This window comes from Thamnophis sirtalis, unplaced genomic scaffold (genome assembly GCF_051295495.1).
Source record: "Thamnophis sirtalis isolate CommonGarterSnake01/CBP01778 unplaced genomic scaffold, rThaSir2_p1.2 scaffold_11, whole genome shotgun sequence".
Lineage (NCBI taxonomy): Eukaryota > Metazoa > Chordata > Lepidosauria > Squamata > Natricidae > Thamnophis > Thamnophis sirtalis.
The window spans coordinates 37,640,569-37,658,293 of record NW_028261391.1 but is presented as its reverse complement, the minus strand read 5'-3'; the positions used below and the strand labels follow the sequence as shown (position 1 = coordinate 37,658,293).

General features: G+C 34.6%; 2 protein-coding genes across 3 annotated transcripts; both read left to right on the top strand.

Annotated features, from left to right (window-relative positions):
• Positions 1-373: 373 nt before the first annotated feature.
• On the top strand, positions 374-3,345 carry SMCO1 (single-pass membrane protein with coiled-coil domains 1). The gene is made up of 3 exons (XM_087724940.1): positions 374-519; positions 1,511-1,648; positions 2,601-3,345. The coding sequence occupies exons 1-3, from the start codon at positions 470-472 to the stop codon at positions 2,983-2,985; spliced, it is 573 nt and encodes a 190-aa protein (XP_087581066.1). The 5' UTR covers positions 374-469; the 3' UTR covers positions 2,986-3,345.
• A 2,060-nt stretch (positions 3,346-5,405) lies between these two features.
• Positions 5,406-17,121, top strand: RNF168 (ring finger protein 168). 2 transcript variants are annotated; one of them, XM_014073408.2, is made up of 8 exons: positions 5,406-5,504; positions 7,345-7,434; positions 8,612-8,958; positions 9,317-9,393; positions 9,629-9,805; positions 11,009-11,118; positions 14,774-14,861; positions 15,160-17,121. In XM_014073408.2, exons 3-8 carry the CDS (start codon positions 8,658-8,660, stop codon positions 16,192-16,194), a joined length of 1,788 nt encoding a protein of 595 aa, XP_013928883.2. In that variant the 5' UTR covers positions 5,406-5,504; positions 7,345-7,434; positions 8,612-8,657; the 3' UTR covers positions 16,195-17,121. The 2 variants fall into 2 exon arrangements, with proteins under 2 accessions (XP_013928883.2, XP_013928955.2); XM_014073480.2 differs by having other exon boundaries at positions 8,588-8,958.
• The last annotated feature ends 604 nt before the right edge of the window (positions 17,122-17,725 follow it).

The window sequence follows — 17,725 nt, the reverse complement described above, 5'->3', positions numbered from 1 at the left end:
ATGAGGACCCAGATTGTTGTTGGGGGCAATATGCTGACTCTGTAAACTGCTTAGAGAGGGCTGAAAGCCCTATGAAGCGGTATATAAGCCTAACTATTGCTATTGCTATTGATATGACTCTAAAATTAATGGTTGATTACAGCAATCCTATATGTGACATATTAGGAGTCAGTTCATAGAATTTGTTACGATTTCCTTTGATGGATTCATATGATATTTGTAGATTTAAGATATGTTTACATGAAACTAAGAAGGAAAAATATACTGTAATTACCATGCTGTAGTTTAATAAACAATGTTCTTGTGAGTACACTATGTGTTAATATTCTATATTTGGATTTCCTAGCTATAAAAAGCTTGAAGAGAAAAGTGACCTTCAGTACCAGTTGGATTACTAGGTATATCATTGCTGTCAGTTACAAAACAGAAGTCAGGAGACAGTTGAAACATACGTTTCTTATTCCTGAAGATGGCCAAAGAGCCTTTATCTCTGTGTGTCCTGAACAAGACATTAAACAGGTCACAAGGAGGTGGGGGGGGGGAGTTGACTTTTGTTGGGAATGTTTGTGTTGGGAAGGGTCTTGGATCTGCATATTTCATATTTAAATATCTCTTCTGAATATTTTTCCCTGATCTGTTCTGCTTCGTAAATCTCCATAATGTCTCAGATAAAAGAAGTATAATATTGTACTTGAAATTATTCTTTTTAAAAAAGTGGTGACTTACAAAGAATCAGGGACTAGGATGGATGATGGAAAATGCCTACTTTAAAATACAAATTGACACTTTCTATTATTATGCATTGTTTTATTTCTTCAGAAATACCAAAATAATTTAAAACATAATTAGCAGCATTTCACTTGTTTCATCTTTACTCTGGAGAAGTATTTTTAAAAACAGACAGCTGCTCAATAATTTAGCATTTCGAGACAGCAATGTTAAACGTGGAACATTATAAATAACACAAATGATTGTGCATTTGTAATTGTATAATATGTACATTGTGGCAATTCCATAGAGTAGGATAGTTATTTCTATAATGAATACTGGAGAAAAAGAATTGATTTGCTTGTGATTTAGTTATAAACTATATGTTTATACATCTGGTCAATCAATCTGGATTAAATTTTATTCACTGTATTTTAAGAAAATAAATGTACCACGACATCATTTTACTACCTCAAGCTGAAAAGAAATCCCAAAGCGTTACTAAACATTTTTTAAAAATTCACTATTTGTATATTTAAATAAATAATTCCAAAAGAAACAATGTAGACTAGATTGTTTTACATGAGGAAAAGATTGCAAGTAAAATGCAGCATTATGACAACATCTTATATAGATCATATGGATATAAGCTTAAGAATCTAAGTTCCAAACTCATATAGCAGTTTATCAAGTATAAATCATCTATTATAGGAGAGCTCTTTAGTCAAACTTGAAAACTTTTACATTCTTTAGAATGAGAGAGTTTTAATTCTAATTTCCTTTGGCTTTTGAATCTTACCAGAACTGAGAATAAGCTACAAACTATACAGTCACAATATATTGTATTAGATTCTGGCATTCAGAAACTATCAGATAAATTTGACTTTTGGAATACAGTTCTAGAGCAAGATGAGATGTGGACATCACTTCTAGAAGACAGGTAAGAAAAATGAAAATACAAGTTATTTATAAAAACTTTGGGAGTAATATAATAGTTGTCTGGTAATGGTATCACAAGTGTTCTTTTGGGTTACAAAAATGTAACAATACTTTGATAGGCTTAATAGACTATTAACAAATGAATAGATTATTATTTTAAGTACCTTTTCCCCAACTTTGTGCCCTTCCAGTGTGCTGGACTATAACTTCAAAGTATCATGGATACTTCATCAACATCTGGGACTTGTCATACTGAGTGGAAATTCTCAGAGTAGTAATCTAAAACATTTAGAATACATAAGGGTGTGAATACTGCTAGCTTTAAAACATCAAGGACTTTGTTTCCATTATGAAATGTTTATTTCAAACAGTTCAGTTATGGAGCATTAACTAAATCTTGAAAAGAAAATGGAATTATACATGTATATTCTAAATAAATATTGATTTAAATTTTATTGGGAATTGTATTGAATGAATAGAACTGTAGATCAGTGGTGCAATTCAGCAGGTTCTATCCAGTTCAGGTGAACCGGTAGCAGTGGCAGCAGAAGGCTCCGCCCACCCGCCCGGACATGATCACATCCCATTTTTTACTCTCTGCGCATGCGCGTAAGGTCCTGCGCATGCGCAGAGGTGGCATGTACAAGCAAAGCAAGCATAAGTGTGAGTGCGCTCACATTTGCAAACCAGTAGCGAAGGTAAGTTGATTTCACCCCGATGTAGATGAATGGTTGAATTCCACTTTGATTGAGCAAGCACTTATGAAATATAAATATTACATCTGTAGGCTGTAGACACATTTGGAAATAATTTTCATCTAAATTAATGGTGCTTACTTTAAAATGGAGACAAATACAATTTTGCAACAAGACTGCTTCTCAAATGGAAATAATTTGTGGGCCTGCTTGATATAAACGGTAAAGGTAAATTACTTTTTAAACATCTTTTTGCAGGTTTAATTCTGTGGAGATAAACCTCTTCTATAGCTATATCTGTGAAACTATTCAGTATCTACATTCTCAAGTGGTAGAAAGCATTCCTGATCTTGCCAGAGTATTGCCTACACTATCATCTGTTCTGAGGAGGAAAGATAAAAACAAAAGAATTAAGTCAGCATGGGAATCAGCACTGGAGATATTGGAACTCCAGGAAGAAGATGTTAAAGTATTCTGTACATTTTTCATTACCTACAGCCAGGATGCAAACTACTTCCCTGATAAACTAAGACAAGATTATACCCAAGACATCCAATCTGTTGTAAACAAAGTGGTGAATAATCAAGTCCTTCATCATAGCCTGTTATGTGCCATTAATGTAGTGGAAAATAAAAAAGTTTGAAGATATAGCTGAACTGCAAATATATTATGAAGCAATACTTTTCCTCAAGAAATAATGAAACATTCTCCTATAAGGGAAAATATTTAATTCAAATTGATTGAAAGATGCAAAACTTCTCAGTTTTATGTATAATTAGGAGAAGCAATATTGGCCTGCTTTATAAAGCTGTGGAACAGATTGTGTAGATACCGTTTATGAAGTGTAAACACCAGAAAGTACAATGTAAGTGCTAGACTTTTCCTTTTTGTGTATAACATCTTTAAAAATCCTTCCATTAGTTATTTCTGCCGAAGGGCTGGACTGCAGTTATTATGTATTTCATTTTGTTGTTTCCCATGTTAAATATGTCTAATCCTTGAATAGCAGATGGAATTTATTTATTTATTTATTTATTTATTTATTTATTTATTTATTTATTTATTTATTGATACCTAAAACCTAGTTCTTTGAATCTAGGCTATTACTTATAATATATAACATGTAATATTTTGTGGCACAAATGTATGAGTTTCTATCTGATGTAGCTTGCTGCCAAATATTCAACATTACTGTACATACAACAGAAATATCACTGTCAAATGTCTGTACTTGGTACATAGATGACTGAGAAATTAGGTATGTGTCCCAAAGGTGATGGGAAACTATACAATTGGAAATAAAATCCAGAATTGCTCTGTGATCACTAAAGAGTTTCCAAAGAGAAAATCTCAAAAATCTCCCACTGAATTGACAGTGGATTCATACTTGAATGACAAAAGAACTTTTGTACAAACAGAAGAGATAAATGATATCCAAAAGCAGCTTTATGAATGATATAAACAGGAAGAAGAAGATAAGTATCTGGCTTTGAAAATTCAGAAGGAAATGGACAGTGAACAGAAAACACTAAATCGCAAAAAAAGCCTCCCCTGATGAGTATTATTTGCAATCTACAACATCTAAGGCAGCTGGAAAATCCTCAGCTGTTTATAGCCTATACATGCATTTTTAAAATTGTTTTCCAATTTCTTGAAAACTTTGGTAAGCTATCTCAGCATTCAGAACGTTTAGAAAGGGCGATAGCAACAAAAAGATGCAGGCTGAAGTACTGATGTTTACTGTTGCAATCAATTGTGCCTTCCTTTAGAAATCTCCTTACCATTTGTTTTTTGTTCAGCTTTATAAAAATGGTAATTCTTGTTGTAGCTGGGCTTAATAAATCATTCAGAGAAATATATATAATCTGAAGGATTCACCTAAAAGTGACAGTACAATAAATGAATAAAATAATTACTTTTCAAATATTACATTTAGTATTCTATCTTTTTTGGGTTTTCATTTTTTTGAATTTTCTCTATTGCTATTATTGCATTCTGGAGAAAAAATGGATTGTCATTAGGTGCTTGTGCTGATTTTCAAGCTAATATCCGGATATATTGCTCGAAATCATCTGGTTTTTAGTCAATTTGTCTGAATTTTTTCGGTCATCTTTTTAGAACTAAAACACTTGAAATACTTGCATACATCATGACTTGTGCCTGTGTATTTTTAATTCTTAGAATGAATATAGTTAGGGATAAAAGCCACAGTCTGAATTTATCTATATTGTTCTCAGCATGGAATCATTTTTACTCAGGAGGGACTGAAATACTTGAAGTTGCAATTGTTATCAAAAAGTTCTACCAATGATAATTTCAGGATGTTGAGATGGTCATTTTACAAGGCAAAAGTAGTTTCCACAGATTCTTATCGTATGGAAATACATAAGTAAAAATACAAGAATCTTAAACATTCTAGAAGATGCAACTGGTGGAGTATATATCAAGTATTTAATCTGAAGCAGTTAAGTGTGTTGGTTCTTCTTTCCCATAGATTGGAGGAATTAAATGCTCTCAAGCAGCTCATTCACTGGCCATAAACGTTTGCACAAACAGTAGGATAAATTCTTAATTCCTCCTGCTTTTGTAGCAGATCTTGGTCTAGTTGTTTCAAATACAGATCATTTTCCTGTGTTGCCCAGGATAGGTAGGCGAGACGATATCTACTTTTTTAAAACTTCTATTTTCCACATTTAGTAGAATTCCATGTAGCTTCGCGTAAATTCTGTAATTTGCGCTCAGAGTTTTTCACCTCTCGCCATCAAACGGAATGACACAGGTGGGAAGATCCCGACGCTACACACTTGGATTTCTTCGGTTTACGTTTATTGCATTTGTAGCGACTGCCCCATAAGGTAAGGGGGAAATCCCTTTGATACAAGGGGAAGAACTATGCAAATTTTTTGAGAGGAGGCTTGAGGACAAGCGCTAAAACGGAATTCCTCCGGCCACTAGAGGACGACACACCTTTTCCTTCTTTACGTCATTACGCTTGATATTGAAATTGAAAGCGCGCAAGAGAATTGTGGCGCGGTAACTGCGCGCCGGCGCAGTAGGACAGGTAGGTCCCGAGTGTTATTGATATGATAGAGGCGGCAAGATGGCGGCGCCCAGGACCTCTGCTGGCGCCTGAGCTATTGAAGGGGTTAATCCTTATCACGGGTGAGACGCGCGAAAACACAGAATAAGCTCAAGAGGCTTGAGTCCGGTGCAGCTAAATGGGGGATGGGGCAAGTGGCGCGGGGTCCGAAAGGTTGTCTTCAAGGGAATTGGCGGGAGATAAAGGGGAAGAGGCTTCGATAGGTTGATGAGGGAGAAGAAACCCAGGTGGCACCGAAAAAGAAATTAATGGAGAGAACCGAAAGAGAGAGGGAGAGAGAGAGAGCTTCGACGCGGGAACTTGGAAGGAACTGTATGGAAATTGGCTTCGAACAAGCAAGTTGGGTAGTTTCTCGCTTGCTAAAAATAGATCATGTTTTACCTCAGTTTCACAGAGGCTTGCAGGAAACAAATTTTATTGAATCTCTTTTGGGGTGGAGGGCTTCAAATCAAGGCATGGAATGTTAATGATTTAATATCTTAATTAAGAAATGTTATTGAATTGCTGGTGGAGTACAAATCACAAATTTAATTAGGGAATTGCATTCTATATAAATTTCCTTTTTCCTATTAATTTATGTTTGACTGATAATTTTATGCATTCTTCCCCTTCCACAAATGCCAGTGTTGAAAGTAAACTTTCAATGTCATTGCAGTTTATTGTAGTTCATCTGTAGTTTGTATAATAACATTTCAATATTCCATTTGGCCAGCATTTGTATTTCTTTCTGGAATTGATATCTTGTCTACTTTTTTGTGCACAAAATTTCTCTCGTTTACTCTATTAAACAATATGCAACTGCATAGTACCTGCATATATGGTTAGATACAAATGGCTCTTACATCCATTCCAAAGGTAAAGGATAATAGTTTTCCCTTTCAGTTGTGTCTGACTCTAGGGACCAGTGCTCATCTCAGTTTCATAGCAGGGAGAAGCCAAAGTCTGAATAGAAATAGCACTTACACTTATATATCACCCATAGAGCTTTACAGCACACTCTGAATGGTTTACAACACTGGCTCATTTTCTATTCATTCACTGAGTTCTCATTTTATTGATCTTGGAAGGATGAAAAGCTAAGTCAATCTTGAGCCAGAGTCAGGATCAAACTCCAGACTGTGGGCAGAGTTAGCTTGCAATACTCCATTCCAATCATTGCGCCACCGCTGCTCCATAGGCATAAGTCCAGCATGACTATGTCCTGATGAATGCTGTTACCTTCTCACCAAAGTGGTACCTATTCATCACATGCTTTCAAACTACTAGGTTGGCAGGAGCTGGGGCAAGTAATGGCAGTTTCCCCTGTTGCATGGTGCTTGGGTCTCCTACCCAGGCTATCAACTTTCCAGCTGACAAGCTCAATGTCTTTAATTGCTGAACCATGACGCCTCCCACCCACCCCAATATATCCAGTCTGGAAGCATTGAAAAATTGTTTTAGTTGGAAACTGCAGAAACAAAACTGATACCACTGGAATTCCTAACAATTGCCTGCTGCTCATTAACAAAGAGGCATTTGGAATTACTGCTGGTTTATGTGCTTTCTGGTGAATGAATTTTATTTAAGAACTAATTTCAGCATTTTGCAAGTAATTGTAGGCAGGTTGATTCTTCCCTTAGTTTTTTAGATGTTCTTCAGTTTTATTAAAATGAAAATGTGCAAACATGTCAGGAATTTTGTCTTCTTTGTGACAAAATGGTAAAGTCCAGGCATTTGAGAACTTTTTCCTTTTGTGAGCAATATATGGAAATTGCAAGAGCAATTTCCATATATTCTTTTCTTGTTCCTGGTAATAGTTTGAACACCATTGCATGATTTCAGTATTAATATGAAAATCAGATATTTCTCTTGCCCAAATAATATTGTCATTTTCAAGCTATTATGTGCTTTTTGTCTTTGTAGAGATGCTTTTTGTCTTTGTAGAGATGAAGTGAGGGCACCTATTCCTCAAAAACAAGAAAATTCTGGTAGAATCCAAACCCTTATTTGGTGGTAAGTTTTGCTTTTATGCTTGCATTTCCATTCACTTTGCCATCCATTCATCCTTTGTGGGAATCTATAGAGCTTTCCACCTGTGCTTAACAAAACTCCTGCTAGTATGTTGCAACAGTTATTGCAAAATGTTGTAGACAGTACACTTTTAAGTACTTGAAATTCAGATCAACTTAGGCTGATCCTTCCACCTGATCTGGCTTCTTATTTAATTTGAAGTTCAATTAAAAACTATACAATAAATGTTGAATCCAGGATTTTTTTTAAAAAAAATTCTCCCATATTGAGCTTGTCAATAGTGGTGGTTGCAATCCTTGCTTAATTAGTTCCACTAATGAGAGGTACAAGTGCACAATTTGTTCCTGTGAAATGAGCCTTCATTGGGGATGGGCCAGATGGAGAGCTTTCCCAGTTTTTTGCTCTGAGAAGAAAGAAGGAAGCAGGACGCACTAAGACTAGTGATCGTTTCCTCTCATTCCCTCAGTTCCATGATGAGGCTTTTAATCTAAATGTTCTGCATGCCACCATGCTTATCTGCCCTTGTACCTCTAAAGGAAGCATTGAACCAGGAAATCAAATGTATACAACATGAACTTCAAAATAAGAGACAAACAGAATTTATGAAAATTATGGTCATGAATCTCAATTTTTGTCTAAAAATTTAGCTCCACCCACATAAGTTCATTTTCTGAAAATAATATTTTCAGTTAGCATCACATGACTTTAGTTCAATTTAGAATATAGTATTGTCCACACTGGCAAAACTGCTTTTAAAAAGACTATATGGAAATAATTGGGTAACATTCTTTTTCTTAAAAGTAGTTGATACAATTGAAATTTTATGTTACATAATTGTGAAACAATATCTTATAACTTCTGTAGTTTTAAGTATCTATTTAGAAATACTGCAGGAGAATAGGAAGTATGTTTGCATTTGGAAACAATGTATTTGCCTACTTTAGTACTGCCTAATGTAATATGTGAGGACATCCTTGCTCATAATTCATACATTTATTTTTATGCTTTTACCATAGAATAGTATTGTACTATACTTTTAGTGATAAAGTTTAGGTATCAGGTAATATTCATAAATTGTGTGAAAAATGATCTAACAGACACAATTTAATGCAGTCTTTTTATCGATCTCAAACAGATAATGTACTACATATTTTTGTAGATGCTGATGATGTATTAAGAGAATCATTTTCCTTCCTGGACTGAACATGCCGAAAGAATCAGAGACCCCACTCACCTTGTCTGACTGCCATTGTAATATTTGCATGGATATTTTTGTGGAACCAGTCACACTACCATGCAACCATACTCTTTGTAATGCCTGTTTTCAACTTACTGTGGAAAAAGCAAGTTTGTATTGCCCTTTTTGCCGTCGGCGTGTCTCATCTTGGGCACGATATAACTCTCGCAATAACACTCTTATTAACGTGGAGTTATGGGAAAAAATTAAGAAACATTTTCCAGACGAGTGCCAACGCAGAATTAATGGACAGGACCTAGAAAATGATTGTAAGTAAAGCATTGCACTAGCTTGATTCACATATACGCCTGCCTTTGGTGTTCAGAAGTTTATTGTAAAATCTTAAAGAAAAGAAAGCAAGGAAATTTGATATTTAATAATTTATTTGGTGGTCTCTTTTAACTAAGAACATATCTAACTGATAAGAGAGTGATACATTTCTAAGGTCACAAATTACTCTTCTTTCTGGAGTAAGGGCAAATAGATTAGTGTAATATAGATTATTAGATTTGTTGAATTATTTGTTAAACTAAAATTATTCAGTCATACAAATATAAGTCACCATTGTCCTTAATTGGATCATAATAATCACATTTTGTCTCATCTGTGCTTTGTTTTCTGGATTAGTGCACCTGCCTCAACCAATACACTGTTTAAGTAAGCCTGGAGAATTAAAGAAAGAATATGAAGCTGAGATCACTAAGGTAAAGCAGAAAGTTGAATGGTGCTTTTGCATAATAGCCAGTTTTGCAAGGGATCATAAAATCCTGAGTAAGACCAGGATTGAGATTTTTTGTGGGCACTAAATGCCTATGCATTAAGCCAAGCCAAAATATAAAAGGTCTTCCTTAAGAAGTAGTTAAATTAAAAAAAAAATGAAAATTCTCAATCCATAAAATAAAAAAAAACATTAAAAATAATGATAAATTTTGGGGTTAGGTGGAAGCAGAACGCCGGGCTCTTGAGCAAGAAGAGAGCAAAGCAAGTGAAGAATATATTGAAAGACTACTAGCAGAAGAGGAAGAAGAGCAAAGGTTAACAGAAGAAAGGAAAAAAAAGATAGCAGACCAGTTGCTATTAGATGAAATGTTGGCACGAGAACTGAGTTTAAATTTGGTAAGTTTAACCAAAATGACAGCTAAATAAGCTTAGTTAAATCTTCATATTTTCTTAAATAGCATTTTGAATATTAGCATTGAAAGAGAGCGTAATGTACTTAATTGGAAGCTTTTTCACTTCTTCTATTATCAAGATAAATGTAAAAAATGCTATCAGATTGTTAAAAGATGTACTTTGCTACCATCTGTAGCAGATTTATTTATTGATTAGATTTCTATCCTGCCTTTCATTTAAGACATAAAAAGTCCTGCCACCCATTTTTCCCCACAGCAACAATTTTGGAACTTGGAAAGAGTGAGTGGTTCAGATTTACCCACTGAGGATCTGTACTGAAGGTCGATTAGAGCCTAGTCTTCCGGGTGTTAATCCAATATCTGACCATTGCAGCTCACTGAGAACAGGGTTTATCAAAAATTAGGCCCCATAGACAATTTATTATATAAAATTACACTGGACATTTGAATTGCTTGTAATTTCCTTCTAAACATTTCCTTACTTGTTTGACACATTTTTCTCTGATGTTTCAAATTCTAATATGAAGGTCTCCTTTAGATCATGTCTTGACCTATGGAGTCCGACTTTTGGTACACTGAGTGTGTGTATGTGTGTGTGTGTAAAAATTTAATTAACTTCTTAAATAACTAGCATGTAATCCTAGCTGATCTAGGTTGCATATATTAAATTAATTAAATTAATTAATTAGAAATTGAGAATTCCCCATTCCAAAAGTAATTATAATATAAAAGAAAAATATGAACACTCAGACAAAGGCATATAAATAGTCTGCTTTATAACATATATTGTGCTTCCTTAAACTTGGATTAAGTTATATAAAAGCCAATATAATTTCCAATAGACAATCTATCACATAAATACTGTGATAGTATTCTGGTATAGTAGACAGGAAAGCACTGTTGATACAAGAATTTTTTGTGTGTTGAGCATGAATGCATATGTATCGATTTCTAAAAATGTAGGATGAATTGTGCATAGCATCAGTGATAAAGCAGCTTAATATGGTATTAAAATCAGCTGGTGACTTTTGGCAAGTCCCATTCTCAGCCCACCCAACTTCACAAGCTTGATGTGGTAAAAATTGATAGAAGTATCAGGTATGTTCATTGCCTTGAATTATATACTAAAAGAGCAGAAAAATAATAATAAATAGGCATGCTTTTCATCTTTTTTTTGGCACTGAAGAACAGATCTGCTGAAGAGTCTGTTAAAAGCAGTCCGATACCTGGCCCATCTCCTTCTGATTGCTGCAAAACTTCAAAAACCAAATCAAGCAATTATGGAGACATTAAGAAGTAAGTAAAATCCTGACAAGGGAAGACATGATATAGTGTTCCAATATCTCAGGGGTTGCCACAAAGAAGAGGGAGTCAAACTATTCTCCAAGGCACTTGGGGGCAGAACAAGAAGCAATGGGTGGAAACTAATCAAGGAGAGAAGCAACTTATAACCAAGGAGAAATTTCCTGACAGTTAGAACAATTAATCAGTGGAACAGCTTGCCTCCAGAAGTTTTGAATGCCCCAACACTGCAATTCTTTAAGAAGATGCTGGATAGCCATTTGTCTGGAATGGTATAGGGTTTCCTGCCTAGGCAGGGGGTTGGACTAGAAGACCTCCAAGGTCCCTTCCAACTCTGCTATTGTATTATGAAAAGTTAGATTAGTAGAATATATGCAGATTTGTATAGTATAAATAGGAAATAAATTCGTCATAATAAGAGTTTATAGATATTTCATTTTGACAACTGATATTTCATTTTTTTAAAAACATTTTGAAAAAAAATCAGAAAGATGCATTAATTTTTGGCAGGCAGCAAATTCTCTCATTTCAATACATACTTTAAACATTTTCTGAAAAACCTTGGATTATGAGGTGATATAGTATAAAATACCTCTTGGCTATCCCAAAGGTGCTTTTTGGAAAGCATATTTTCAAAAAGCATCTTTGGGACAACCATCATATGGAAGACTGAGAATTTCCATAGACGTTCTGGATAACCATATAATTAAGTTATAATAAAACTTCATTTGGGAAAATAGAACCTAATTTACTAGACAAATCATGTTCATAAAACAAAGAACTATTCGATTATCATAGTTTACATTATTAGTTATAGTTCAAGTTTAGATATAACATTACACTGTGATTACAGAAACCAGAGCTGCTTGTTTTATTGCAGCTCTGCTTGAAGAGAATGGGAAAGAGTTTCTGATAAGCTTATTTGTGTAACATTAAATCATAATTTAGGACTGCAGTCATTGTTGAGTCAATTTTAACTCTTAGCAACAAATTTAATTTTAACTCTTGAGATTTGCCAACACAATCTTTCTAGGCGTAATAGAGAGTGACTGGCCCAAAGTTACCCATGTGGATTCTGAATCTGATAGGATTAATACCCCCCCTTCTAGTTCTGTGCCTTAATCACTAGATCAAATTGTCTTTCACTATTGAATTAGCCATTTTATTGATATTAGTTGTTAGCTATACAGTGATGCTAACATTTTGAGTTTGGCAGCCATGTATATATCTAGAAATAAATAAACGGCATAAAGTCTAAACACTGAAGTGTAGCATTGTTCATATGCTAGTGAAATTTATTTCTTCAAGACTTGTACTTAGGCATCATTATCTGCTAATAAGAAAGGCATCAAGCATTTCCTCTTTACTTAGGGAGCTCTATTTGAATTGGATAATTGATTTCAGATGTTTTTATCAGCGTTCCTTTTTTCCCTTAACTGCCGTAGAAGAAAAACAAGATATAAATTAAATGAATAATAATTAGAAAGTTGAGCTTTTATACCCTGTGAAATAATATTGTGCTAGAACCTGTTTATAACATTGCAACTATATGCTTTACTGGGTAAGGGCTGAGTTAGTTCTACTGACCAATGAGAAGCAAAATGTTTAGCATAACTTTAGGATCACAAGTTCTCATTTACTTAAGAGATGTACCCTGCTCAAATCCACAATATGCTTTCTAGGGCTTTAAACATCAGCACAGTAAACTCACTTTGGAAACATCTTTATTCCTTTTGTCATATTTGTTCAATTTCTATCCTATCATTTCATCCAAGTGTGATCCTTAGACAGCTAACAATAAAAAAAAACAATGTTTGAACAATTATAGAAATAAAATACTAAAAATAAGTCTAAATTGTATCTGGATAACTTTTTGAGAGCAGAACAGAAACAAATCATAGTTCCAAATTACATATACAGTAGAGTCCCAGGGTTATATTATATCCACTTTTCTGAGAAATGAAGTAATACCTACTCTAAGTTATATTCAAAGGTAAATATAATATACAGGTGAAACTCAAAAAATTAGAATATTGTACAAAAGTTCATTTATTTCAGTAATGCAACTTAAAAGGTGAAACTAATATATGAGATAGACTCATTACATGCAAAGCAAGATAGTACAAGCTGTGATTTGTCATAATTGTGATGGTTATGGCATACAGCTCATGAAAACCCCAAATCCACAATCTCAGAAAATTAGAATATTGTGAAAAGGTGCAATATTCTAGGCTCAAAGTGTCCCACTCTAATCAGCTAATTGCCATAACACCTGCAAAGAGTTCCTGAGCCTTTAAATGGTCTCTTAGGAATTCAGTAGGAATCACAATCATGGGAAAGACTGCTGACCTGACAGTTGTGCAGAAAACCATCACTGACACCCTCCATACGGAGGGAAAGCCTCAAACAGTAATTGCAAAAGAAGTTGGATGTTCCCAAAGTGCTGTATCAAAGCACATTAATAGAAAGTTATGTGGAAGGGAAAAGTGTGGAAGAAAAAGGTGCACAAGCAGCAGGGATGACCACAGCCTGGAGAGGATTGTCAGGAAAAGGCTATTCAAAAGTGTTGGGGAATTTCACAAGGAGTGGACTGAGGCTGGAGTCAGTGCATCAAGAGCCATCAAACAGATCCTGGACATGGGCTTCAAATGTCGTATTCCTCTTGTCAAGCTGCTCCTGAGCAACAAAAAACATCAGAAGCGTCTTACCTGGGCTAAAGAAAAACAGACCTGGTCTGTTGCTCAGTGGTCCAAAGTCCTCTTTTCTGATGAGAACAACTTTTGTATCTCATTTGGAAACCAAGGACCCAGAGTATGGAGGAAGAATGGAGAGGCACATGCTGCAAGACGCTTGAAGTCCAGTGTGAAGTTTCCACAGTCTGTGTTGATTTAGGGAGCCATGTCATTTGCTGGTGTTGGTCCACTGTGCTTCATTAAGTCCAGGGTCAATGCAGCCATCTACCAGGAGATTTTGGAAAACTTCATGCTTCCTTCTGTAGACAAGCTTTATGGGGATGCTGACTTCATTTTCCAGCAGGACTTGGAACCTGCCCACACTGCCAAAAGCACCAAAACCTGGTTCAATGACCGTGAGATTATTGTGCTTGATTGGCCAGCAAACTCGCCTGACCTGAACCCCATAGAGAATCTATGGGGCATTGCCAAGAGAAAGATGAGAGACATGAGACCGAACAATGCAGAAGAGCTTAAGGCCGCTATTGAAGCATCCTGGTCTTCCATAACACCTCAGCAGTGCCACAGATTGATAGTTTCCATGCCACGCCGCATTGAGGCAGTAATTGCTACAAAAGGGGCTCAAACCAAGTACTGAGTACATATGCATGCTTATACTTTTCAGAGGTCCGATATTGTTCTATGTACAATCCTTATTTTATTGATTGCATGTAATATTCTAATTTTCTGAGATTGTGGATTTGGGGTTTTCATGAGCTGTAAGCAATAATCATCACAATTATGACAAATCACGGCTTGAACTATCTTGCTTTGCATGTAATGAGTCTTATCTCATATATTAGTTTCACCTTTTAAGTTGCATTACTGAAATAAATGAACTTTTGCACAATATTCTAATTTTTCGAGTTTCACCTATATATATAAAAGCTTTCTTTTTCTTTTGTGTTATTTTTAAGGTATTTATCTCCAAAGTCTGGTGGTTTCTTTCCTCCAAAGATGCTATTTGGAGAATTAAAAGAAGAAAACATTGACACTCTTTCTGAGGTAGGTATATGTATTAGCGTTTTTATATAATACTATATAATTATAGATATTACATATTCTGCATAATATAGAATATATTTCTATGTAATACTATATAGATATTATATAACTTCTATATACTATATATATATAAAATTACAGTAAACTTCTGAATCTCTGAGACTTTTACTTGAAAGTCAAGTACCATCAAATGTTTAATGTTCCAATGTTTCATGTTCCATAGTTATAAAAAACAATCCAATTTTTTCCTATACAAAAAGTGCATGATAGATATTTTGATCTTTGTTTTTTTTTCCAGGAAAGCATAACAGCTAAAACTCCCTTTACCTTGAAAGATGAAGAAATAAAAGATGATATAACAATACTATCTTCAGCGACAACCGGAGAAGGAAAAATGACTAAAGATTTCCCTTTAGAATCAACGGGTTCTTGTTTAAATATATGTACTACATCTGAGTTCAACTGTCATGGCCCTGAATTGTCATCTTTTTCAAGGAGTCAGTTAAATGAAACAATAGAAGAACATGTTACTAATAGAGAGGACTATGAAACTGATTTTTTCTCAATGAGCAGTGGTTCCAGTAACATTGACTTTGGAAATAAAAAATTTACAGAAAGTACATGCTTGCTAAAACTTCACAAAAATGACAGCACTGAAGAAATCCTTATTTCTTTGAAATCTAGTAGTCAGTTGGACGGCAAAGATATAACTTGTGAAAAAACAAAGGTAATGGGAAACTATCCAATTGAAAATAAAAACCAGAGTTGCTCATTGATCACTAAAGGGATTCCAAAGAGAAAATCTCAAGAATCTCCCACTGAATGGACAGTAGATTCATATTTGAATGACAAAAGAAGAAAAACTTTTGTACAAACACAAGAGACAGAGATGAATGATATACAAAAGCAGATACATTTGGAGGAGGAGCTTTACAAACGATATAAACAAGAAGAAGAAGATAGATGTCTGGCTTTGAAAATTCAGAAGGAAATGGACAGAGAACAGAAAACACTAAATCGCACAAAAGGCTCCCCTGATGAGTATCATTTGCGCCCTACAACATCTACGGCAGTTGGAAAATCCCCAGCGGCTGGGAAACATTGCCAACTCTTAAAGGCTTCACCCAGCCAGACAGAAAGAAATCAACCCAAAACACACAGACGTTCCCACAGTGAGAATGAGAGGGCCTCTAGCAAACACCAGACAAAACCATCTGTAAAAAATGGAAATGTTCTGAATTGTGTCCTCAACTCTGATTTAAAAAATGTAGAGTTGTTGCCAATCAAACAAAGGACGATTATCCAGATGTTTAAGAAATCTGCAACAAATTGACACATTCATCAAAACTATTGTAGATTAATAGAAAATTTTGAAAAAGATATTCTGAAAAACTGGCAAATATTTATTTCTTCTGATATTAGCTTTTCCCAGAATTAATGTGTTACTTGTTTCAGAAACAGTAGCATTTATTCTGTGCCTTTTTCTTCAAATTCTTGTTTCTGTTCTTTAATGCATAGATGGTATCAACTACTCTCAGTTTCAAGTTGAACTGAATGATAATACATGCTGAGTTGTCATAAACATGCCACTGTTGTCTGTGAACCTACAAGGCGGTGGTAAATGTCATCTTTAAGACAGACATAGCCTAAGATACAGTCTCATTTTTCTCTTTGCTGGAATTGCATTTTTGCTTTATTACCGTAATAATGTGGTTTACAGGTTTCACTAGAAAACCAATCAATTTTCAGTTGATATTTTTACAAAATATCTTAGTAGAAGCACCAAAAGAGAGTCAATAGGAAAATCACACTTATTTTCATTTGTAAGTAATTTCTAATATATAGATTATATATGTCATTAATTATCTCCTAAGCATCATTCTAATAAATACATCCAACAGAGTTCCCACTCTGATAAGGGAGGAAGGTTAATTTAGCATCTGATTACAGTCTATATAAGGTTTTTTTTTAAGAATTGTTTTGCACATTCTTGAAAACTTTGGTAAGCAATCTCAGCGTTCAGAATGTTTAGAAAGGGTGATAGCAGCAAAAAATGCAGGCTGAAATACTGATGTTTCCTGTTGCAATAAATTGTGTTTCCTTTAGAAATCTCCATACCATTTGTTTTTTGTTCAGCTTTATAAAAATGGTAATTCTTCTTGTAGCTGAGTTCAATAAATCTTCAGACAAAGATATATATTCTGAAGGATTTACCTAAAAGTGACTACAATAAGTGAATAAAATAATTATTTTTCAAGCATTACATTTAGTAGTAGTATTATTTGGGTTTTCATTTTTTTAATTGTTCTCTATTGCCATTATTGCATTCTGGAGAAAAAGTTTGTGTTGATTATCAAGCTATTATTTATATTTCAAAACCCTCTGGTGTTTGGTCAATTTGTCTGAAACCTTGGTCATCTTTTTAAAACTAAAATCATATTTGAAACATTTGCATACATCATGGCATGTCCTGTGGGTATTTTTAATTCTTAAAATGGATATAATTTTGAATAAAAGCCATAGCTGAATTTATAAGGTTCTCATTAAATCAGCATTAAATCACATTTTTACTCAGAAGGGTCTGATATTTTTGAAAAGTTTAAAGTCACAATTGTTATAAAAAATGATACCAATGATAATTTCAGGCTATTGAGATGACCATTTTACAAGGCAAAAGTAACTTCCAGAGATTCTATGGAAATACAGAAGTCAAAATACAAGAATCTTAAACAGTCCAGACCAGGGGTGTCAATTTCATTTAGGGCCACATCACGGTTGTGTTTGACCTGGGGGGGAGGGCATGGCCAAGGTGGGCATGGCCAACTCGATGTCACTAATGTTGGCACCAGTGGTGGCTTGAGTGC

What these genes read in the sequence shown, in the direction of transcription:
- SMCO1 (XM_087724940.1), top strand. Translation starts at nt 470, where the DNA reads ATGGCCAAAGAGCCTTTATCTCTGTGTGTCCTGAACAAGACATTAAAC. An exon ending in CTGAACAAGACATTAAACAG is followed by an intron (nt 520 to 1,510) that starts GTCACAAGGAGG and finishes GAATCTTACCAG; the next exon opens with AACTGAGAATAAGCTACAAA. An exon ending in ACATCACTTCTAGAAGACAG is followed by an intron (nt 1,649 to 2,600) that starts GTAAGAAAAATG and finishes ATCTTTTTGCAG; the next exon opens with GTTTAATTCTGTGGAGATAA.
- RNF168 (XM_014073408.2), top strand. Translation starts at nt 8,658, where the DNA reads ATGCCGAAAGAATCAGAGACCCCACTCACCTTGTCTGACTGCCATTGT. An exon ending in ACAGGACCTAGAAAATGATT is followed by an intron (nt 8,959 to 9,316) that starts GTAAGTAAAGCA and finishes TTTCTGGATTAG; the next exon opens with TGCACCTGCCTCAACCAATA. An exon ending in ACATTGACACTCTTTCTGAG is followed by an intron (nt 14,862 to 15,159) that starts GTAGGTATATGT and finishes TTTTTTTTCCAG; the next exon opens with GAAAGCATAACAGCTAAAAC.